This window comes from Esox lucius, chromosome 24 (assembly GCF_011004845.1).
Source record: "Esox lucius isolate fEsoLuc1 chromosome 24, fEsoLuc1.pri, whole genome shotgun sequence".
Lineage (NCBI taxonomy): Eukaryota > Metazoa > Chordata > Actinopteri > Esociformes > Esocidae > Esox > Esox lucius.
The window spans coordinates 11,322,138-11,346,804 of record NC_047592.1 but is presented as its reverse complement, the minus strand read 5'-3'; the positions used below and the strand labels follow the sequence as shown (position 1 = coordinate 11,346,804).

The 24,667-nt window shown below is 42.5% G+C and overlaps 1 protein-coding gene across 4 annotated transcripts in view; it reads right to left on the bottom strand.

Annotated features, from left to right (window-relative positions):
- kcnip4 (Kv channel interacting protein 4) overlaps positions 1-24,667 on the bottom strand; it is a 117,067-nt gene that overhangs the window by 63,906 nt on the left and 28,494 nt on the right. Inside the window, exon 1 of one of the 4 annotated variants that reach the window (XM_010890245.4) lies at positions 21,652-22,199. The exons of 2 other annotated variants lie outside the window; for them this stretch is intronic. In XM_010890245.4, the coding sequence (XP_010888547.1) occupies positions 21,652-21,739 (88 nt within the window). In that variant the 5' untranslated portion in view covers positions 21,740-22,199. Of the gene's footprint in view, positions 1-3,477; positions 3,518-21,651; positions 22,200-24,667 lie in introns of those variants that run through there. One more of the 4 variants, XM_020043427.3, reaches the window with a different exon arrangement.

Here is a 24,667-nt window from a genome sequence, read left to right as displayed (position 1 = left end):
CAAAGAGAAACACGTGGGTTTTCACACTCCTACTCCCTGCAGACATGCTGTAGTACTGTACAGTGACATCCAATATGTTTAACACAGCACAAAAGTTTAACACAATCGCATTTCACGGAGGGGTTAGCGGCATATGAATAAATTCCCCACACCGATATCCCCTTTGGCTCTAGAGATGGTTCTGGAAAATTAATTTAATTAATTAGTTAATTTTTTCAGGTTCCAGTTGTGCAATGACGTGTTCAGAGATGTTGAGATTGCAATCACACGCTAAAAGTCCATCTCATTGGAGGTGTTCCTATGTACAAAATACTGAGGGCAAGGTGTAGAGCTTCAGGAGGGAAACCAATAAAAACTCTCAGCAGCAGAGTTTCCATAACTGAAGTTTGGGCATTTATTATTTTATATCTGCAAACAGGCGAGAGGCTAGGTGGGCAGTGTCATCAGGCATGTCAGGTTGTCATGGGGATATTCATCTGGTGCTATTTAGAGAACATTACTTATGTCCGTTTGCGGTGTCAGATTCCAAACCAAATACACTATCTCCTCTTGGCTGATTATTCTTTACTGTATCCGAGCTTCTCAAGCGAAATCCATGTACTGACAGCGGTCAGCGGTGCTTTTAAACTGTCACAGTGTGTTTTCTTTCTGGGAGCTCCCAGTCATTGGCTCCCTGTAGAGGCGATGCGTTATTGTCTGTACAGGTATGTGTGGGCGTTTGCATGTGTTTCAGTTGGTGAACAGCTAGTTTGTGAACAACAAGACAGCCTAACAAAGTGGATGGCAAGGTTACAAACCAAGTTAAATGTGTGCTAAAAAAATACAGATGAGACTGAGATCAACGTGTGATGGGGGGAAAAAGTGGAGGAAATAAAAGGCCCTGCATATCCACAGCATACCAATCATTTGGAAATACTTAAGTCTAATATCTAATAGGGCACTGTGTGTCACAAATCATTCAGACATCAAAGCCAAAGACAAATATTGCCGTTTTAGGCGTTCTGGCTCTGCACAAATCGACCAGCTCCTCGAACCAGTGAGAGACCAATGAAAACATTTAGACAACATCAAAAGTTTCTATGAATGCAACCATTTAACATTTTCTGGGGCCTTTTTGCTCAATGTGAGGCTTTTGGTAATATGCCCTAGATAAAAAAAATGCACAGTCTGATACAGTATGACACACTGCATATTTAGGGCAGATTCCTGTCACACGGCGTGTAGAGACAGGGCTAGGACAAATAGCCAAGGAGATTCCCCATTATAAACAATGCATGAGTCCAACTTCACCGGCAGACATACGTGCTGCACCTCAATTATGCATTGCATACATTAACAGTTAAGTCAATGCCGTTTCAATTTGGTAATTTGCCGGGACTATTCCGCTCAATTTAACAATGAGTCAAACGCTCCCTACGGAAATCAAAGCCACCGGTTAGCAGTGGCAATATGTTTCAAAGGGCAAAGAAATAGTTTCTATTGATGCCACCCACTGTGGTTCTATTGTTAATTGTTTTTAATGTCATCTGACCATGGTTCATTAATACTTTTTTGTTGTTGTTAAAAAACCAGCTACAGGCCAGATATCCACACCAGATGCTTGACCGATGCCCATTTCCAAGTTGACCTTTACGTTCTGGGCGGTATGTCCACATGAACATCCGCATTAAGGACCTAATCAAGTACCTTCACAGGGCTGTCGGTCAGCTCCTGCTTTAGTCTCTTGTGCCTTTGAGTGGGACAAGTGCGTGCACGCACCACACACAGGCGCGCGTACACACACACACACACACGCACGCACGCACGCAGAGGTTGTAGAGTTCTGATTTGTCAGGAACTCGCCCGTGACTTCTGTGCAGCGCCATCCATCAGGAAGAAGCGTGGTCAGCATCATCAGCCTCCACCAAGGTCCTGCCTCGCTCGCTGCTCCCCGTGGAAAGCAAGGGTTTTCAAACACATACTATAATATGTGTTTGAACACGAGACTGCTTTCTGTCAAGACCGTCGATAAGGGATATCTTAGATGTCAATATTTAGGCTTTCTGTGGAAAAAGCCTTCAAGGAAATCATCAGTCGGCCTCCCAGGAGACGCTGCACGGAGCTATACTTTGAGCCTTTGAACTTTGGTTGCTGAAGCTCAAGATTAACTTATAGAAAATTGCCAACAGTGACCGAATTTTATCAATTTGTCTTCATGACAGCCACTTAAACGATCAATGTAACCTTCCAAGTCTGTCAGTGTATTGTCAAAATGGAGACATATCAATAGTGTATTGTCAAAATGGAGACATATCAAGTGTATTGTCAAAATGGAGACATGTCAACAGTGAATTTTGAAAAGAACAGAACCTCTCGATAGAAATCCACAAGCCAGACCTACAGTGCCCCCAGAATTACTGGCACTCTAAATAATATGAACAAAAAAAGACTGATTTTTTGTTTCGTTTATCAGCTCTTCAATGTGTCTTGGGGAAATGTATTGTAATGTTATAAACCCCAATTCATGTTCATGGCCAAGCCTTATCTCAGCCACTTCCAACGTATGAACCGTCTTGCCTAGCCATTCTGCTTCTTATCACACGACTCACTCAACCAGAAAGTACCTGCCAGCACCAATGCAATTGGAGGTGGAGGCAACGACCCGCCAACAACCACGCTGGAGGTTACACACGCCGATCCTACCAGGAGTCACTAGAGAGCACTGAGGCAGAGCAACACAAAGTTTACAGACACACATAAAACACGCAGAACCTTCAAAACACACATCAATCACCCCCATCTCCCCACGCATCCTTCACGAAGATTGCCTATTATGTCGTGCAGATGAAGTTCTCTGACTTGCAAAGTAGAGCATTACCATGGGTTATTACGCCAATGCAGGGCCATAAAACTTGTGGAGGGTAATGAAAGAGACTAAGACGTGAGCTGCCTCTGTAACGGTGAGAGACCAAGGCCACAAGGATAATAGATTCCTCCAAAAACCATCTTTTGATATTTGATTCATTAGCCTACTATTAATACAATGCTCTGCATGTCAGTAGTCACCTTAAAAAAAATAAACATGTTGAAATACCTGTCATTGTTCTATTTTAGACCTGTAAGACCATGTGATTTGAGAACCTTAACGAATGTCATTTTGAGACAAATATTCACAGCATACCAAACACCCTCTGTCTCAATTAATGAACTGTGACAACTGTCCAAACAATCAGAGACGGTCATGCCGGCGCTGAATTGCTGTATTGATACCGTACCAATTACTTTTAATGGAAGGTGATAATGCTTTCATTACGGTCGTGTTCCCCCGCTCGGGCATGCCACGCGTCCCCTATAGTTGCGTGTCACCTGTTCGACTGTGTCGTCAACTGACAGATAGTTATGTGGTTAGCTTGACAGCCAACATAACTTTCTGGGAATTTTAAGATCTGGTATGTTTCAGCAATGCCTGGACAGAGAAACATGCCCGTTGTCAGTTACCTTCTTTGCCTTGAGACTTTTTCATTAGGCATGTTTAGGCTCCACGGTCCTGGCAGTTTGTTTCAGCCTTCTCCCCCCATCGCAAAGCCGACCAATCGCTTTGTTGACGAACGGGTAATTGCGGTGCGAGTTGTGTACTCAAATTGCCTCTGGGCCGCTTCAGGAGCAATTTGTCCAGGCGCCACTCAGCTCTGGGGCTGCAGCACAGTGGGAAGAAGAATGGGGATGCTGTTGGGAAATCTCCTTGTGACGTGTTGAGTGCATCCTCCTCGTCAATCTGTTTACCGTGTACAAGGAAACGCAACGCTGACTCGATTAGGAACCGGGTGCTCTGGTTCATTCTGGTTAACGAGGGCTACAGTTCAAGGGTCTGTGGGGACATACACTTTCTTTGCCCAGTTCATCAGGGAGAGTTCCAAATATTTTTCTGACGCTAACCCAAGGGGATGTTTAACAAATGTTTTAGCCTAGGCAACAGCCTATAGCCATATTTTTTGCTGTTGTGCAGTACAAAAGGTATTATCGACCCGTAGTACATACTGTAGAGATAGTACACATCCAATAGCACATTTTGGCAGGTTAAGGTGCTCATGTGTTACTAGTGTTTTTATTGCGGCACTAGCAGCTTGAGATTTAGCCGCTTATAATGCATGAGAGATTTTTCATACCTAATGGTTTCCTACATTAAAACAGACACTGTAATTTGGCATGCAATAAGCCAAGAACAACATGCTTCTGGAAATATTTGTTTTTTGTGCTGTGTCTTAATGATGAAAAGTTAAAGACGGTGGGGAAGTGATTGTGAATCGTTACAAAGGCACTTAACAAGTGGACAATTTTAACACAAACAAAACCTTTGGAAACATAAAAGTCTAGCATTGGGTGATAAAACTATTTCATATGCGGTCAAACCTTGTCCATTGACTGTTAACCTGGTCACTTCGTCATAGCCAACCTTAATCTCCATTTAACCGCAAAATATATCCAGAAGAACAATAACAAAAACAAACCCTCTATATTAGAGACAAAAGAAAAAACGTAATAATGGAACACTATCTCTGCATTCTCAAAACAGTAGCTACTTGACAAAACACAGAAGCTTGTTTCATGGGATCCCAATAAATAATTAATTTATAGTTTAGAGTAATAGAACATGCATTTTTGGAAGTCTGTAGAAGTGCAATGTTGTCTGGCATCTCAACTCAGTGAGACATCCTAATCTCACAACAACAAGCCCGTTTGCTTCCTCAGAGGAGCGGACATATAAGATGGGGGGTCAAATTACCCTCACCCACTCAGACAAACCTGTGTGAAGACAGACAAACCAACAATGTAGCAAAATGACATTCCACAGATTAATTACGCTGTTGTTTAATCATTTAATGTGTGTACCATTAAGGGATAAATGTCTCAATGTACATGTTATTAATTATACATTATAGGTCAATGTTTTCTGGATGTAAAGAATTCATTAAGGAGAAGTGAAACAAAACATCTAGCTTTAGATGAGGATATTTGAATAAAGGTTTTTATGCGACTGATGGTTTCTATATTTTTGTTCTTAAGTTAATTGACCAATGTTATCAGCGGATACTTTTATAAAATCATTTTGAAAAGGGTCACCTGTAATTACGCTAGTCCTGTACAATCGCAGACCTTCAGGGGTCACTTGATTTCGACTGTTGCTTCAGAGCTTAGTTGGACGTGCTCACCTACTGTCCTGTGGCGTTGGAGGCTCACCTCGTCTCCCTGCTAAACTGGAGGAGGAGGATTCAAATGTAAACTCCAACAGAAACTCTAAGTGGAGGCAAAGCCAGTCAATGCCTATGAGTCAGACAAACAGCGTTATTAAGTCAAATGGCTACAAGAGCTATCATATACACTTTAATCCACTAAACCTGATTATACTAATCCAACATGATGAGGAAAATGTAATACATGTTATGTGACAGCTGGTTTCTTTGCTTTCACTGTGCAGCTGGTGAACATAACAAAGGTTATATTCTGCTGCTCTAATGCACTAAAGTACATTGGCACATTTTGCTTTATATTTTTCTTAATGACTTCTGCATAGATGTCCTTTGCCATATCACATGAAATTCACTGTTCAGAATGACGCTATGTAATTCGGTGCATCTGATAAATAAAGACTTTCACATGCAGTTAATGGTAATAATTCAACTAAATACTACCGTTCACAATGGATGTTAAATCCTTCATATAGTTAAGCATTATTGCTTTTATAATACAGTTCCAAAAGCAATTACAGCTGCAAAAAGTGATGGTATATGGTCTCTTACAAACCGGGTGGTTTGAATTCTGAATGCTGATTGGCGTGGTCTAGGTAAGAAATAACGCAAGTGGTCTACGTAAGCAATAAGGCAAGTGGTCTAGGTAAGCAATAAGGCAAGTGGTCTACGTAAGCAATAAGGCAAGTGGTCTACGTAAGCAATAAGGCAAGTGGTCTACGTAAGCAATAAGGCAAGTGGTCTACGTAAGCAATAAGGCAAGTGGTCTACGTAAGCAATAAGGCAAGTGGTCTACGAAGCAATAAGGCAAGTGGTCTACGTAAGCAATAAGGCAAGTGGTCTACGTAAGCAATAAGGCAAGTGGTCTACGTAAGCAATAAGGTAAGTGGTCTACGTAAGCAATAAGGTAAGTGGTCTATGTAAGCAATAAGGCAAGTGGTCTATGTAAGCAATAAGGTAAGTGGTAGTAGTACACCATGGAAAACAGCAGTTCTAAAGGTACAACGCATTGCAGAGACCCTGGACACACCTCTCAGCCGTGGAATATTGGCAGTGTACAGTATCACAAACCCGAGATGCCTTACTGCAATTCAAAACTGGTTAAAAATGCAATTAAATCAGTGAAAAAAGTGATGTGATACGGTCTCATAGACCAATGGCTAACAGCCAATCAGCATTCAGAATTCAAACTGTGTCAGACTTGAATTGAAACTCTAATTACAGAGAAACAGCTGCATTGTTGCAATAATTCAAACACTACAGCGGGACCTGCCCCCAAACCTTGAACGGTAATGAGAAGCGCCCCAATGCGCACAAAACTATTTAGCTTCTACTTAGATTGAAGTCCCTCAGCTGGAGCTCTCTTCAAATGGATTTTTTATTTGCCTTTAATGGCAGTGTGTTAAGTGAGAACTGGACGCCATGCTGCTTGCTCAGTGCTGAAACTGCAGCAAGACACTTTGTTTTTTGTTACGCATGTACAAACGCACAGAAACATTCCTCTGTGCCCCTATATGTGTGAACAGACTGCCAAGTGTGATGTGAGAGATGGTAAAATATGCTTACAGGCCTTCCACAAATTGTGCAGATCAGCAACGGTCACTTGAGTTCAGGTTTCTCTACACACGGACAAACGTGCGTCACGGAGTGCAGCCTGAAATATGAAACGCATTTTCCATTCACAAACGCAATAAAACCAGGATGAACCAATTCCTGTCAAACCACACAACATTGGCGCCTATTCATCGCCTCAGACATTAAGAAATATTTTTTATGCAAATACTACACACACACACACACACACGTACACACACACACACACACACACACACCCCTCATACAAGGTGCCATCTTGTCTGATGTGGCTTAAGGTGAGACTCCGCTAATCCTTTGCATTGAAAGGTAAAGATGGAAGACAGAGGAGACTTAAACGAATCCCATTTGCAGGGCTCTACCGGGTGCGTCCATCTAGGGCAGTAATTCTCATTAATAAAGCAAGGTTGCCGATCCCTGCTGGTTGCCACAATCATTTACTTCTGCCGAACACCACAAATGACATTTTCGCCCACTTTCGATGTTGGCCTGTTGGCTGTAAGATCTAATGAAGCATCTAGTAAGATTCAGTGGGGTGGGAGCCTCTTACATCCAATGTCTGGCACACCTTCCAGTAGTTTATCGTGTTGCCAGGTGCGTTTCGCTCCACTCCCATGCCACACCCTGGAGCCTATACATAGGTAGTACTGTCCCACTAATAAAAAGAGAGACAATGCATAATGCCTAGGCTGTTACAACGGACAGCTGTGTCAAATGCCAGGGTGTACTAACAGAAGAAGCCTCCTCAGACTGCACGGCGCCATCGCGGATTACAGCCTCTCACCACATCGCATTCATTCGATTGAGGAGGAACAACACTGAAGTTGACAGAGAACATTATTAGATGTTCCATTTTGCTGCGCCACTCAAGGGGCTGTTACCAAGACGAGTACCCGTTCTGTGTTGAGCTCTGAATTTCCTCAGGGCATAGCTTAATCACAGCCGAGTTAAGCGGTGAGAAGAGTGGAAAGGTGGAAAGAAAAGCATGAGGGCCCTCAAGGTAGGAGGGAAGGGGTGATCTATTCTCGTTACTGTACGTACTAGAATCTCTCATGTCAAACTGAAAGAACGGTCAGCTGGTTTCTTAGTATACAGGGAACCCAGACAGATTGACCTACTCCGGATGGCCCAGCTCGCAGCAGAACAAATCATGAACCGTCCAAACCTTATTACACTGTGTTGCTTTGTAATTCTATTAATTCATTTGCAGTGGTAAGAGTGCTTTGTGGGATATCCAGAGGACTGCACACACACACACAAACATTACAGTACAATTAAATAGTAAGTAACCACCTTATTCATGACTATGTGTCTACGTCCCCACAGACCCCTTGAACTGATCCAGGTGTCATCCTGTAAACTCCAGGCTTGTTGTTGACACACTGCCATGTGATGGCCTGGGCCTTTCAGGATGTCTGCCACACGAAGCACAGAGAATGTGCTCAGGTCCCCACGTGACAGGATCTGCACGGGGAAGAATGACGGATTGGGTTTCTGGCTAGGATTACCGGTCTCGAAGCGGTCACTCGGCAACCTGTTGACCACTGGGCTTAACTTGGGGTGTCTTAAGCATCCTGCGGAATAAGACGAGGCCAAAGCTCAACAGCTCTCGTCAAGCACGCGTACTTGCACGCGCGTGTTTGTGTGTGTCTAGGAGTGCAAAAACAGAAGCATACACTCCAAGTAGACAAACAAATACAGTGGGGAGAACAAGTATTTGATACACTGCAGATTTTGCAGGTACAAAGCATGTAGAAGTCTTTAATTTAAAGTACTCTTCAACTGTGAGTGACGGAATCTAAAACATAAAATCCAGAAAGTCACATTGTATGATTTCTAAGTAATTACTTAGCATTTTATTGCATGACATAAGTATTTGATACATCGGAAAAGCAGAACTTAATATTTGGTACAGAAACCTTTGTTTGCAATTACAGAGATCATACGTTTCCTGTAGTTTGTGACCAGGTTTGCACACACTGCAGCAGGAATTTTGGCCCACTCCTCCATACAGTCCTTCTCCAGATCCTTCAGGTTTCGGGCTGTTGCTGGGCAATATGGACTTCCAGCTCCCTCCAAAGATTTTCTATTGGGTTCAGGTCTGGAGACTGGCTAGGCCACTCCAGGACCTTTAAATGCTTCTCACAGAGCCACTCCTTAGATGCCCTTACTGTGTGTTTCAGGTCGTTGTCATGCTGGAAGACCCAGCCACCACCCATCTTCAATTCTCTTACTGAAGGAAGGAGGTTGTTGACCAAGATCTCGCGATACATGGCCCCTCCATCCTCCCCTCAATACGGTCCAGTCGTCCTGTCCCCTTTGCAGAAAATCATCCCCAAAGAATGATGTTTCCACCTCCATGCTTGGGATGGTGTTCTTGGGGTTGTAGTCATCCTTCTTCATCCTCCAAACACGGCGAGTGGAGTTTAGACCAAAAAGCTCTATTGTTGTCTCATCAGACAACATGACCTTCTCCCATTCCTCCTCTGGATCATCCAGATGGTCATTGGCAAACTTAAGACGGGCCTGGACATGCGCTGGCTCGAGCAGGGGGACCTTGTGTGCGCTGCAGGATTTAAATCCATGATGGCGTAGAGTGTTACTAATGGTTTTCTTTGAGACTGTGGTCTCAGCTCTCTTCAGGTCATTGACCAGTTCCTGCCGTGTAGTTCTGGGCTCATCCCTCACCTTCCTCATGATCATTGATACCCCACGAGGTGAGATCTTGCATGGAGCCCCAGACCGAGGAATATTGACCGTCATCTTGAACGTCTTCCATTTTATAATAATTGCGCCAACAGTTGTTGCCTTCTCACCAAGCTGCTTGCCTATTGTCCTGTAGCCCATCCCAGCCTTGTGCAGGTCTACAATTTTATCCCTGATGTCCTTACACAGCCTTCTGGTCTTGGCCATTGTGGAGAGGTTGGAGTCCGTTTGATTGAGTGTGTGGACAGGTGTCTTTTATACAGGCAACGAGTTCAAAACAGGTGCAGTTAATACAGGTAATGAGTGAAGAACAGGAGGGCTTCTTAAAGAAAAACTGACAGGTCTGTGAGAGCCGGAATTCTTACTGGTTGGTAGGTGATTAAACACTTACAAATGGGGCAAGAGAAAATATATGAAGATACCAGACTGGTAGAAGGTCAATCATATGGGGATTTCTGGCCCAGATGGCAGGACAGAGGTTATATTATAGAGTAGAAATACTCAGGAAATTGTTATTTTACATTTACATTTGAGTCATTAAGCATAGCAGACCCTTTTTTCCAGATCAAATTACAGTTGGTGCATAAATATTTGATTTTTTTGTAGGGCATAAATCTTAAGTGGGACAACCACAACTCTGTATACTGTACTTGTGGTGTTTTTTAAATGACAGTTCTCTGTGCTGTGTCTATAGCAGGAGGAAAGCGAGGAAAGTGACGCGTGTGTGAGCGTGTATGTGAGAATACGCATGTCTGATCGACAATTACAAAAGGTAACAGAGGATGTAATTACAAAACAACAGTCCCCACTGATCTACGCTTACACTCATGTTTCCCTTGTACTGAGCACCCCATTAAACAGAGCACTGAAACTAAAAACCTACAACCGAATTTGACACAGTCTCTGAATACAATTACAGCTGTGCCGTATCTCAAACGGTGCTAGTTGTGACTCGGGGCAACAACATACGATGGGAAGGAACAGACCAAAATTATCATCCTTGATAATGCTTTTTTATGCCTACATACAGCACATTGGCATAGATGAAGATAAATGGGCCATAAACTCAACGCAACCTATAACATTGCCCCGGTTATACATGCTGCTTGCATGCATTCAGTGCCACATCAGCCAAAATAGAACATCATGTTTTGGTCACTGGCCACAAATAAGCATGTCAAAAGGTTTTACCATTTTGCAACAGCCTGGAATCAGGAGCCAGCCTGTTATTAAACCATTTAAGGGGGTTATTAATTAGGCTACAATTTACATGCAAGGGCCTCACATGCACACGTGCACGCGCATGCACGCACGCACGCACCATTGTTTGAGAACAAATGTATGAAACATTAACATTTTGATATCACTGAATATGAAACGGATGCCTCTATGAAAGTGTTTGTGCCATTCGACAAGGCACACGTTCAAAAAGCCTTCTGTACATCTGTCCATTACCCATTCTTTTACTGAAATCCCAATTATTAGCCAACCTGGTGTATAAAACTCATTTTATTATCTTGGAGGCCTTCATGGTAGCCTGTACTAAATTCTTCCACTTTCAAGGGCCTCTTTTTGGTTAGTGAACCCATCAGGATGTATTGATTTCCCTATGTTGCAAAAAGAGCGGAGGCAGGACTTCAAGGCTTGTAATTGGGAGTTAACCGTGCATGGAGAGGACATTATCTCATACAAGCAGTCTTGGAAAGGGAGTTAATTTCTGGAACACTGACAAGACCAACGGAGCGAAACAAGGACACAGAAGTGAAAAGTAAGAGAACCCAAGACCGACAGGGAGAAACGAGGACAAAGTGGACAGTGCGTGGCAGGTGGAGGAAGAAAAAGGTTAATCTGAGTGACAGAAGACGTCAGAAGACCATACAAACGGTTGAAGTAGAAATAAAGGAAGATAGAGAACAAGAAGCATTGGAGAAATAAATAGGGTTGATAAAGGGGGAGCAACAGAGAAAGACAATAAGGAACAAGATAGAGTCTGATTATTATGCAACAGAAAGGGGGGGACTTTTCAATCTAACTTTACGACAATACGGATGACTTGAGGGAGACCGGGGAGGCGCAGGGATAATGTTGCTCAGGTGATAAAACACAAGGAACAAACAAAAATCAAGCCCAAACAAACAAATCCCCAAGTTGTTCCCGAAGGCTCAAAGCTTCACATTCGCAGGCGGTTCAACGTCGCTTGGCTCCGGCCTGAAGGCCTCGCCTCCCCTTCGCAGGGTTATCCAATAATGAAGCAAGGCTGCCGGTAGTCCAATCTACATCAGTGTTCCAGCAGTGCTTCCAAAGTACTCGTGGTCTGTGGGTCCCCTGGAGGCATCGGAGAACAGAGGTATCCAGTACACGGAGCGCTGCACTCCACACCGCCTTCCAACACTGCTGCTAGAAATACCCAACCCATTCCACCCAGTCAAAAGGACTCATTCACAAACATCAGTGCAAATGGGAAAACCGATGACACTGGCGGTGGGGCTAGACTGGAAAGGAACGGACGCTAGGATCACCGGGAGTTGCACTAGTGTGCAAATGGTAGAAAAACAGACATGTCAACAACAGACATGTCATCATGCTAATCAGGTACATTTTATTCAGAACATCTAAACTTAACCAACCTGTTGAAGAGGTTCTCTCCGTAGTACTATAGAGGGGATTTCATCATATAATTTTTCTCCCCAATTTTGCTATGCAAGAAGCCGTGTGATTGTGTGATTGTCTTTCACCTTTAGGTGTACAAGGCAGGGGCCTTCATTGTTGAATTATAACTGCCACAGAGCCTGTACTGGAAGTCCCTGTGAGGCTTCCCAAGTCTCCCAAATACTATATTACTACGATCTAGATGCAATCAGAAAACCCACTGTTCACAGCTCCAATGGAAATTCTTACAGCAGGGAAGGTATTGAGTTTCCCTTGATTCAATGAATATTTCAAATATATGTTTCATCTTCTTTCAGTCCGTTGAATAGAAAAGGAGGACATCTATACCTCAGTCCTCTAAACGAGCTGCTGAGAGCCGGGAGGCATCTGACCAGGGGGTGGGAAGAACGGACACTACAATGCACAGCATACATGTCAGTCAGAGGACAGGATGTGATTGTTACTCCGGGGATGTTACGACTGCATTTGTTACTGGTAACACATTTTCCAAATGATCTCCAGGTTTGATAATCATTTATCTATAACCATCAATACAAGTGAGGTACAAAAGAACAACAGCAAGTCCATGTTAATGCAGATCAGACACTGTAAGACAGCCCAGTCAGTCTAGCACGCTGCCAAAAGTCCAAAGTTACAAACCTCCCCTTTAAAGAAATAACTTGTGGTAAACCAGGAGGGTGTGAAGTACAGAATGATGACAACTCCAGTTTTAGTCCATGGATCCCAGGAGCGGTAATCACTTCTTTCCTGAAATTAATATGACAAGCTTAGTTAATTACTCATCATACATCTAATAATTAACATGCTACTCAGCTATGGGGGCTCTATCTGCTGTTAAGCTGAAACACTAGTGTCTACAGCTGAATAGGTGCTTTATGATATTGACTGGATGATTGATATGATTTATTCAAGTGTCATAGACAGTACTAAACCCATTTTCCTTGTCCTCAAAACAAATTATGCGCATACAATTGCCACAGCTACAATCTAGCCACACTGCACAAACCATACATTCATTAATCATTCTCCAGAAGCACTGTAACCAAATTGAGCAACATCAAAAAGTCTGAAAACTAAATCTGACGCTCATCCAATGAGAACATGTTTCAGATTGTCAGAGGGGGCAATAAATCATTATTTCTATTTTCCTAAAACCATAAAGAGTTTTCACATCACAATGCAGCAAACACTCCAAAACCAAAGAGATTTTCTGAAGCCAATAATATTTTCCTTTTGGATACAGCATTGATTGATATAGCCTAACATTAGACAGGACATGTGTCATGCCCATTTTAAGTTGGATTGTTTTGCTCACCTTTGAGTTTGGCCCATCAAGGCGTCCTCAGGCAGGAGCCAGACAAGTGTGTTTCTGTGCCTGTCAGAGGAATGACTGTTTCGGGACGTCTGTGGAATCTGATAACCGTTGCCGAAGGTGCCTACGGGCGTAGTGCCACGACGGCCACAGGAATCCCTTCCAGTCTGCATCTGACTGGCACAATGCGGCGGTAATCAAAGGAGGACCTAGAACTCTGGTAGCAAGGAGCCAGTGAATTACACCCGCCAAACATACTGATACGGACCCAGACACCACCATAACTCCCTGGTTTCTGCCAGATAAAGGTTGCATTGAAAAGGTTGATATTAATTTACACACTGCCAAGATGAATTCTTCTTATCGCTTGATAAGAAGTCACTCATTCCTTGTCTTGGGTCAGCGGACTTCAGGTGTACTTGGCCTGAATCTCTTTGATCTCCAAGCGAGATCCGCTGAAGGGGTTTTGGGGATGTTCACTCACCGTGGTGGAATAAATAGCCTGGCTCTCAACTGCCCTACTTTACCTATTCCACACTATCTGTGTCAAGAGGGTGTCTGAACATTTGCAATCAGAATTTAATCTGGACTGTGAAGGTACGTTGTGATATTTAGGCTTCAGGTCTTCGCAGAACTGTGTGCACAAAACATTACAAAATTAGGGCAAGGAAGAACCGTTAAAGCAGCTCCTGCTGACTCATTAAAGTCTGCTGCAAGCGTCAGACCATCCGAGGTAGACCTCATGGGTCGATGGCCTTGCAATGGTAGGATTAGACCCAGGCTGAATCTGCATCCGGAGAGAAGTACACATGGCTTTAAAAATATGGGCCGAGAATAATCTTGAAAGCCGCTTTATTGGAAATCACTTACAAGTTATTGAGTCACGTCGTCACAAAAGCTTTACTACAGATCTTGAGTCTCGGCACACTGATGTATGTAGGCAAAATGTACATGCCGTCACAATGATTAATCTCAGGTTCTCAGGCAGGTCTTGTTGTTTTTCCATTTAAATTTAGAGTTCGGCAACTTACAGTCATGTACTCTACCTCGCATACTGATTTAAGCAATGTGGACATTGCTTCACCTTTTGTTCAGATAGTCTGGGGTTAGTCCAATGGACTAGAAGCTAATTCAGTTTTCAGGTAAGTATATAAATGGACCCCTCGGGTCACACAGAACAGGTAGACAACCTACTGCATGATTAGGGCCAGCAACATGCCAACCCAATCTGCCGTGAGACATTAAATATTCAGTGTTTTGTCAGGGATTATGGGCTTTGAGCGCAGTCTCCAGAGGACAGGTGGAACATGACCTGCTAATAGCAGTGAGACAACCTAAAAGAGGGAAACAAAGAAAGCGTTACAGGGCAGGCACTCTAACAAGGACACTGCAGTGAGAGGCCAATTTCAAAATCACACAAAAAATAGAGACTTTCTTTTAAATTTTAGCCAGGTAAGTCAGCTGAGAAAACATTTAAGGTCAAGGCTGGGAGCATGTTAACGGCTTTAAAACTACAGATTTGTAGGAATGCACACAGAGGCTTTTCTCTGAAGATGGCTCATCTGTAAGAGACTCATGTCTTACAGTGTGACTACTGATGATGGTAAAATAATTCCTTCTTCTAAACACTCCTTCTAAACAGACTTACTGTACAACAGACAAGAGCAGACGACTGCTTTTGAGCTATGTCCTAAACTCTGGATTAATCCAAATGCTTGAAATGTTTATGCAAATCCCTCTCCATACAAGCACCTTTCCATGAACAGTCTTATCCTTATGCTGAATCATCAGAATTTAGCCCTGACAATGACAGTCACCATACTGATATGTCATTGTCATGAATCCTTAGTACAGTCAGATTCCAGTCTGTGACGAGAAAGATCGCCTTTCTTTTCTCCTACTTTGAGATATGTACTTGAACAGTACTGATGAGTTGGTTGAACACAACTCGCTAACAGCCTATGCTGTTAAAAGCCTGGAAATCAAAGCTCTATTGTCCCACTAATAACTCTGAAATGAATGCAAATCAAAATTCCCCTCAAACACTTTATGATTTAATGTGAATAATCTGATTAACAAGGCTAATGGCGGGAATCCAACAATTTCTAAACATTTCGGGGTCAGTTTTGTTCATGCTCAAATTGAGTGAAAAACATGGTATTTTTTCATACACTATGTGCCAAAGCCAAACAGAACAAAATTAACCAGAATATCTAAAGTTCTGATTAATTCAACGCATTTGGATGTCAAAGCATGACAGCCACTAACCCTTACACAAGAAAGCCCACCTTGAATCTCGTTTGAAGTATGAAAAACAAAAATAATCATAAGATTCTGCCATGCAGTGAAAATAAAATTGTGTGGCCTAAATGCGAAGTGTTATGTTCAGCATATAACCAACATGGCAGATCACCAAAAGTTGGTTGTGACTCAATCTAGTTGATGTCCGTTCTCATCTTCAGGGACTAGGAAATGAAGGGAAAAGCAACATATAGAAAAGCCATCAAGGAAAACCTGCGTCCCTCTGCAAAAAAGCTGAAACTGGGTCAAAGTTCACTATAGCTGTTCATCAGGTTGTTATCATGGTGAAAGCTGGAGGGGCTACGAGACAAAATGGCCAATGTCCGTCAGTGGCCCACTCAGACTGAACCTAAATGCAATCAAAAATGTGTGCTATGATTTGTTGTGCACCAAGAATCCCAAGGAACATGATGGGCTCTATATTAGAATGGTTTAATGTCGCCAAATCCACAGCTCCATGTGCACATGCTAGCTAGTTGTTTCACTATACTAAAACACTGGTTTATTTTGATGGAGGTATATTAGAAATGTGTTTATTAAAAACTTTAGAAATGTATTACAAGTGGGACCAGAGAGATGTGTGCGGAAGCCTGGAGAAGCTAAACGTTTGTTAATGAACAGAGAATAGCCATTAGACCGGCAATAATTAGCATGCAAATTACTGCCTGACAAAATGACATGACCACCACAGCCTTCGCCCTGACTGTGTAGTAAACCTCCCTGGTTGTGGCCGTCAGGCAATGTCTCAACATTTCTCTCATTAATCAATAAGGAAGAGCAGAGAAGGGATAAGTAATTACTTTAACACGGTAGATCTATTTATTTTTTTTAATCACCGAGGGACCACTGAATCACTCCCAAGCGAATCCTGGGGTGCAGCGTACCTCACCGTACCGGTTTTTATTTCGAAAGGGCGAGAGATGAGAAAAAAAAAAAAAGTCAAACGTTCTACAGGAAGTCTAGTTGATTGAATAAGAAAGAACAAAACAGGAGGGAAATAGGATGCTGTGTTCTGGAATCAACGGCAGGTATCTGTGCCGGTTCTGCTGAACACGGATGATGCATTACAGGAGCCAGAGCCAGTGACAGCTGAATACTCAGGAGCCCTTCCGACCAGAGAGTGGGAGGAAAACTCAAGAAAAAAATTTAACCGACAACTGATCCGGTGAGAACGGCAAAAACACGTGCAGGGACAATGGAGGCACAGTGAAAGGGAAATGTAGGGGAGAGACTTGAAACACCTTTATAGACTTACAAGTGTTACTGCAAGGCTTTGGAGCAAATTGACAAGATAAATGATTGGTTCTGAAATTAACCCGACTAAGGAGAAAACGTGTAGATCGTGAAGCTTTAGATTCTCTGAAGCGCCTTGACTGATTTTATAGTTGTCGCACAGTCTCTATCACTGCTCTCTAAAAAGGTAGTTAGGCAAGCATGTCCTGCCGTGAACACAAAAAATAAATTGTTTTTAGTATATAAGAATGCTGACTGAGCCTTGTTTTTTTGCGAGAGGACCTGTACAATTCCGATAGCTTCCCCGTTACTCACAGAGGCCAAGCACTGCTGAAAAATTCAAGGACTTGCTCTGTGAATGTGTTAAAAAGGAATGCGTGCCATGAATACAAATTAAATCGCCTACTGTAGCCATTGTGTTGGCCATAAGATTACAAGCAGAACAGGTTGTGGCCTATTGAAAAATTTAATTTGATCCACCACTATTCTTCATCCAGATGCACAGATTACAGAACCACGCATGAATAAACTTGTTGTCAGTAATATAACATTATACAGTGTAGGGCAACAATGTCTCTCACACACTTATTTCCGATACGGAAGGTAAAAATTATAGAAGTGACTTATGAAATGGACTGTGCAAGCGATGATTAGTGAAACAACGGCAGTGAAGCCTTTTTTAGAACAGATCACAGCTCTATTGAAAGCAGATCGAGTTACTGGTTTCATCCATTATGCTACAAGCCTCATCAAAGTAATTCATTGCATTGGTCAATACAGAGATTTCTATCACGGCTGGGGCGGACACGCGGTCCGGGCTAGAATGTTTAACGATAATGGTTCTTCATCTAGGATTAGTCTACTTCACGTATGATGGCCCTTCTCACTGCCACGACTAATCTCAGAATTGGAGGGTTATTATGGGACTAAGTCACAAACTATACCAGTGGTTCTCAACTCAAAGCCTGGGAAAACAGAGTTCGGGGGCGTATTCTATTTTACCTTGTAGCGAATTGCATTCACCTATAACATAATCTCCTAAATATGTGGTTAAATTTAGTTGGCATGTAGACCACTTCATTTAACTCAAAGCTACATGTGTATGCTACTGCTCCTCACGGAAGTACTAACTGTCAAAACATGCGTCCAAAACCAGTACCTGGACTATCATGGTACCACATATCTAATATATCGGCTCTGCACCTTGAATAGTCGAGGTCAACAGTAAATCCCTGTTTAGAGGGCCAGAACTGAAACCAGCAGCACTCGGGGGCCCCAGGCTCCAAGTACGTAAGTCCAAACATGAAATCAGACAGATTACGCTGAATGATGTTCATTAAAAACCAGAGACATTAACCTATTGTTTTCAGCCTGATCTGAATAGTACTGTAGGAGATGAAGCACAAGACCAAAAGTGCAACACCTTCCTACCAAACCATTAAGCTTCTTACAAATCAATACTGCAATTGATCAAACCTCATATCAGTACCTTACCTACTCACAGCGTTCAGGGAACACTTTGTTGTGTAGTCAAGTAGTCAATAACGAAGAAAGGTTTGCCAGAGTCAGGAATTGGGCATATTCCAATTGGATTTACAACTGCTGTTTATATCCGTAGTCATTAATAATTAATACATTATTGTGTTAGCATATTTCTTTTGAGTAATGCCAGACAATACCCTATCATCCAATGTTATAGATTTAAAAACACATTTCTGTCAAATAAAACAGCAACTATAAGCAAAAAATACATACTTTAGTGAAAAACTGAGAACGTGATTGGACGAGTAAGCATATCAGAAAGCAACATACTATCACTTCACATCTCCAAAGGCAGAAACCTTTCACAAAACGTTAAGAACTAAGTATTTTCCCCATTAACAGACATAGAATTATGAAACTAAACATTGCTATGTTTTGTCGGTCGGGTATAAAATACAAAATATAATTATTACCCAGTTTTCATCAGACCACCACTCCTTGCACCATACTTTACATGGGGAGCACATCACTGAGTAAGAGCGGAAAACACCTTACACAAGCTTCCCATTGGTAGAGCACACATCTCGGCAAGGTCATTAAGGTCACGCCAGAGTGCCTGGAATGGCTGCAATAAGATATTCTTACACATTCCAGTAAAGTAATGAATGTGCTCCACCTAATGCCAAAATGTCCTCTAAATGTACACGCATTAAGTGTTGTGTATTCGCGTCCATTTTTAAAGAGTACGGAGCAGCTTTTGTACACACAGTTCCATGCACCACATTTTCAGCACCTCTCAACAGCTTAATGTCACCTCGCACGCACGCAAAATAATCAACAAGCATTCTTTTTGTGAGGCAGCCAAATAAATGTACTACCAAAACAGGGACATTATGTCTGCTAAACCAGAGACCCTACAGGGCAGACAATGTTCTCTGGTGAGTACAGTGCCTTCATAATAAATGGACTGAAAATCCCTGAAATGAGAGACAAGAATAAACAAACAGTGACGTACATATACAGTAATGCTCTGGAAATACAGTATCCATAGTCTCAAAAGATCATGTTCTATCCACATGCTTCTTTAGGAAGCCTTTGTTCTGTATTCACTAAGTCACAGCTTAATCTGCAATAACACAATATAATCGAATATGTTATCTAGTTAAATGTCATCGGTATATTATCTCAAAAGATTTGCAAATATCAAATGGGAGTTTTACAGAAGTTACAATCAATCTATTGATACACACAGTTTGACAATCACACTTAAATCAAGCAAGCAATGCAGTTACACAATATTTTGTTTTACCCATGCTAATTTGCCCTGATGCAGGACCTTTCAAGAGACTCGAGGAAGAACAAGGTCAATTGGTCACAGCCACCTAAATCCCACAACTAAACTTCACTCCACAAACACCACTTTGAATGATCAACAAAAAGCTGTGGCTGAACGTCTGGGACAGCAAGTTAATGGGAACTCAAAGTAAAAGGTACATGAAAATGATCTCAAAACAGAAAAAACTCAGATTCACTTGCTCAATTTTGTTTTCATAGACTTAATTTAAAATTAATTTATGTTTTTTTTTCACCATCAATCTACAGAAAATACCCCATAAGAAATATGTTCCCATTTGTTTACAATGAAAAACTGAAATATGTTATCAGGTACATATATTCAGACCCTTTGCAATGACCGGATTCCAACACCAGGTCTTGGTCAGAGAGGTGCAAGAATCCAATGGACCATAACCAGGTTTCAGCCATTTTCTACAGAAATGGGAGAACCTGCCAGAAGGACAACAATCTCTGCAGGAATCCTTTATGGTTAAGTGGCTGGATGGAAGCCACTCATGAGTTAAAGCCATATTACATACTTGCCAACTGAAGGACTATAAAATCATGAGTAAAAATATTATCTGGTCTGATGGGAACAAAATCAGCACAACAATAACCTAAAGCACACACACTAGACAACTCTAGAGAGGCTACGGGACAAGTTGGTGAATATCCTTGAGCAGCCCAAAGCCAAGACTTGAACCCCATTTAATCATCTGTGGGAGACCTGAAGGTCACAGTTCACCAACACTCCCTATCAAGCCTGACCGACCTTGAGAAGAGCTACAAGAAGAATGGGAGAAAATGCCCCATACAAAGCTGAAAGGGCCATAACCAAGAAGACTTGAAGCTGTAATTGTTGCCAATTAAATAATTTTCAAAAGGCACTGTTTAAAGCTTGAAGACAGAGATTTTGTTGTTGTTCGACCAAACATTGGAATGGGGGGAAAGCGTGATCTAGGTGACGCTGACCGTGGTGTGATTGTTGGTGCCCGGCATGGCGGTTCCAGCATCTCAGAAATAACTGACCTTCTGGAGTTTTCAGACACTACAGTCTCCTGAATTTAGGGAGAATTTTGAATGAACATTTTTTTTTAAATACAAGCAGCAGCTTTTCTGTGGGCAAAAATATGAGACAGACCAGACTAGTTCAAGCTGACAGAAAGGCCACAAGTACACAAAATAACTGCTGACACAATGCATCAAATCTCATAGCGAATGGAGGCAAAAATGGGGTCCTACCCGATAACAAATAGCTAATTAAGTGTACTTAACGAAGTGGCTGCTGAGCGTAAAACTAAACACCAAGAGACATTTATATATCAATGGCAGCCAGGTACAAAGTAAGTTTGGTTCGCCACACTTCTTTAAGGACAGCATGTTGCTCTATGAATCTTTTTTAACACCAGTGATCGGCTGAACATGGTTCTCAGTGACGTCCCTCTGTGCAGTGCAGGTCAGGAATGCTGAGAGGGTTGTACAGGTCATCCGTCTCCCCGACCCCGGGTGTTTCCCCCCCTCTACTCTAACTTGGCACACGTTTATACATCAACTAGACATCACAAGGCATCGCAAGCAATAAAGCGTCTGATAAATCTTAAATGTGGCAGTTTTATGCTTCACTGGAAGCTTTGCACTACTTTGCTCTCCATAAACGAACATGTTACGGAAAAGCTTCCAAGAATTATGACTAACATCACTACCCAGACGGTAACAACTTTTTTTTTTTTACCCTTCCTCTGCAAGACTGAGAAAGCAAGGGAAGGCTACATTAGATCCCCTCAGAAACATTACCTGCATGGAGCGTGCCCGTGACGAGTCTATACAGGTACTGGGCAAACTTGAACATTTCCCTTTTGCACCGCCTTCTGCAGCTCCCCATGTCGTTTTCGGGGGTCAAGGGTGAACGCCACGTGCCCCTGGCGTGCGCTTCAGAGTGGTGGCCGCGGTGGACTTGAGTGTGAGCGTGCGAGCGTGGAGAGCACCCGGGTTTCTTCTTTAATGTGATGCGTCTCAGCACTTCTCAGCCGCCTCCAGGGGCTAGGCTCAGATGACTGGCGGGACGCAGCGAGCGCTCTGACACAATCATTAATATTTCCTCATCGGCAGTTTAGCGATGGGTCCCCAAACGGCTTCTCTATCTCTCGCTCTCCCTGTTCAGTGGCTCTCCGTGCATTCTCGTTCTCCCTCCAACTGAAGCTACTTAACAGCTATTCTCTCAAAACCCCTCTCCCCTATTTCGTGGTACAGTAGCTCTCCACCTCTCTCTCTCTCTCTCTCACACAGACACACACACACATACACACTCTCTCACTTGCTTCCCCACTATGCTGGCTTCTCACTCTACTCAGCACCATCTGTGGATGTTTTGCCCTAGCCGACGGTTGCCATGAAGGGAGGGGCCTGTTTGGCCCTAGGGAGGAGCGATGAAAAAGAGTAGAAAGAGGAGAAACAGGAGGACAGCGAAAGAAGAGGTGAAAGGGGTAGGGGAGAGTGTCCATCTTAAAGGGCAACAGTTTGTTTCAGCGGGGTGAAGGAGAACGTCATGAATAGGTTTTCATTTTGGTTGTGCTTACTTGCCCCACGACACAAGACTTTAACACTTAGACAGAATTGTCATTCATGGAGAACCAGCTGCACTAATTGTGCTCCATCCAATAACACGGCATGAGAGAGACCGACCCATGCAGCCGGTATCGCTGACAGGTTTATACAGGACAAATGAAGCACACCAAGCCTAGTCAATGTCCATAGCAAAACCGCATTGAGATGTTTCTGCAGGAGCTAAACAGTTGAAACTAAAACATGACCACAAATGTTACTGCTTTAAATGACTTCAAGATGGAAGAGTGGGACAAAAATGTCACAGTAATATGAGAGATCAACAATTACATGAAGTGTTTGGTTGCACTCATCGCAGTATAAGGTAGCACAACGTGTTATGGGTTATGAGCCAATCAATTCATACAGGGGTACATCGGCTGTTGCATAGCTTTGTTCAATAAATACTGTATGTTAAATAAGTATAGAAAAATTGCTTTTGTTTTTTGTTCCTTCAGATTCCATTCATTTAATATTAGGTATGGCTGAATATTAAACAACATTAATGGCAAAAAATATAAAAAGAAAATCAGAAATACTATTTCACAGGTATCTTGGGGCTGATACCTTACACAACTACCGTTATAGGCACTGAAGAAAAGGGCACCCCATAAAACTTTTAGCATATTTATCAAAAATAATGTGCAGGAACTCAAAACGTAGAAAACGTAATGAAAGGAAATGTTTTCTGCCTAAAAAAAAAGCAACAGAAAAACTCATGGGGAATCTGAACGAGTTCAGTCGTCCTTCAATGAATCAGCAACGAAAGCAGATTTGGGGCCCGTCAAGTGACACAGCGCTCTAAAACCCTGTGTGAGTGATTTAGAGGTGTCAATGGATTGGCACCATTTCCCAGGACACAGGAGACACAGCTGGATTAACAGAGAGGAGATACAAAGATAAGTAGGGGAAGGGCAAAAAGGCAGACCGAAAGACAAAGAAATAGAGAAAGACAAATATATACAGAGAGTATGCAGAGGACAGAAGGAGGTTAACGCAACAAGTCCGTGAAGAGGCGGCCTGCATCTAATTAAAGGTTAATAACAGCCAGGGAGCCAAAAATATCTTAACTGCCTTGATAATGACTGACAGGCTGTGGCTATTACATTTTGGCCATGAGCAAGTGCTTGTGCTATGAATGAGGACGAGTACATAGGCTTCTCAGACCAATTGGATTTTACCACAATAACGCACTCCCCAAAAGAAAAATGTGAAAAAAAAGTTAAACCTACTATGAAATGAGGTTAGTGTTGAATAGGTCCGGTCATGCAAACAGGAAAGGCCAGCCTATTTTAGGAATGTCGCTCCCAAGTGGAGAGTTCTTTCTGCGAGTGCCACCGTCGTCCCTAAGGATTCCAACCTCTCCTCTTTCGCCGGCAAATGACTCTGAAATACACGGTTAAGACAAAAAAGAACAGGGGAGTGTTTGAGCATCTGTATACCTCGGTCACCTCTGACCCCCTGGTTTCCAATTCCAACAGGGTTTCCAATTAACAAACAGGACTTCTTTTATGGCTATCTCAAATTCCACTGCAGTTACGCGGGGGTATTTTAAGGACACTGAGTGACATGAGGACAATGGAGGACTGGCAACACAAATGGATGAGTCAATTGGAACCACAGTCATAACACAGCAGAGAGTGCACGTTACAGAACATCATAGCACCATTATAACCGCAATCTCCCATCTTTGCTGTATGAGCAAGGGACCGCTTTACAGAGCATAAAACGCAGCTATTGTGTTTATCAAAATACACACAAAAGGTATACAACGCATGGCCACCACATTCCATGCCCATACATGTAGACCAGCCATGTTTGCGTCAATGGAAATCGCCATGACGACAATGGCAATAGTATGCAGTACATGGCTTGAATCAGTCCGGGAGGAAGTGTGGCGCAGGCCTCTTTGTAGGCCCTGTTGACACCATGCTAGATGATGCATTAGTCAGGTTCTGTGTTTATATTGTTATTTAAAATAGGATTAAGTCAGAACATGGACACTTTTTGAAAACCTTTCGGAAATGTCAAGACTTAAGAATACAATTTTTATAATTTATCACATTTTATTCATTATTTCAGTCAAGATCTGTTGAACACCTGCTTGTGGCTGAGGTGTTGGAGTCAAAAAGAAATAAATGAGCAAATGAGGATCTTCACAGTAAGTTCTTTGTCTGGTTCCACTCCAAATCAAAACATGCTGGAGTAC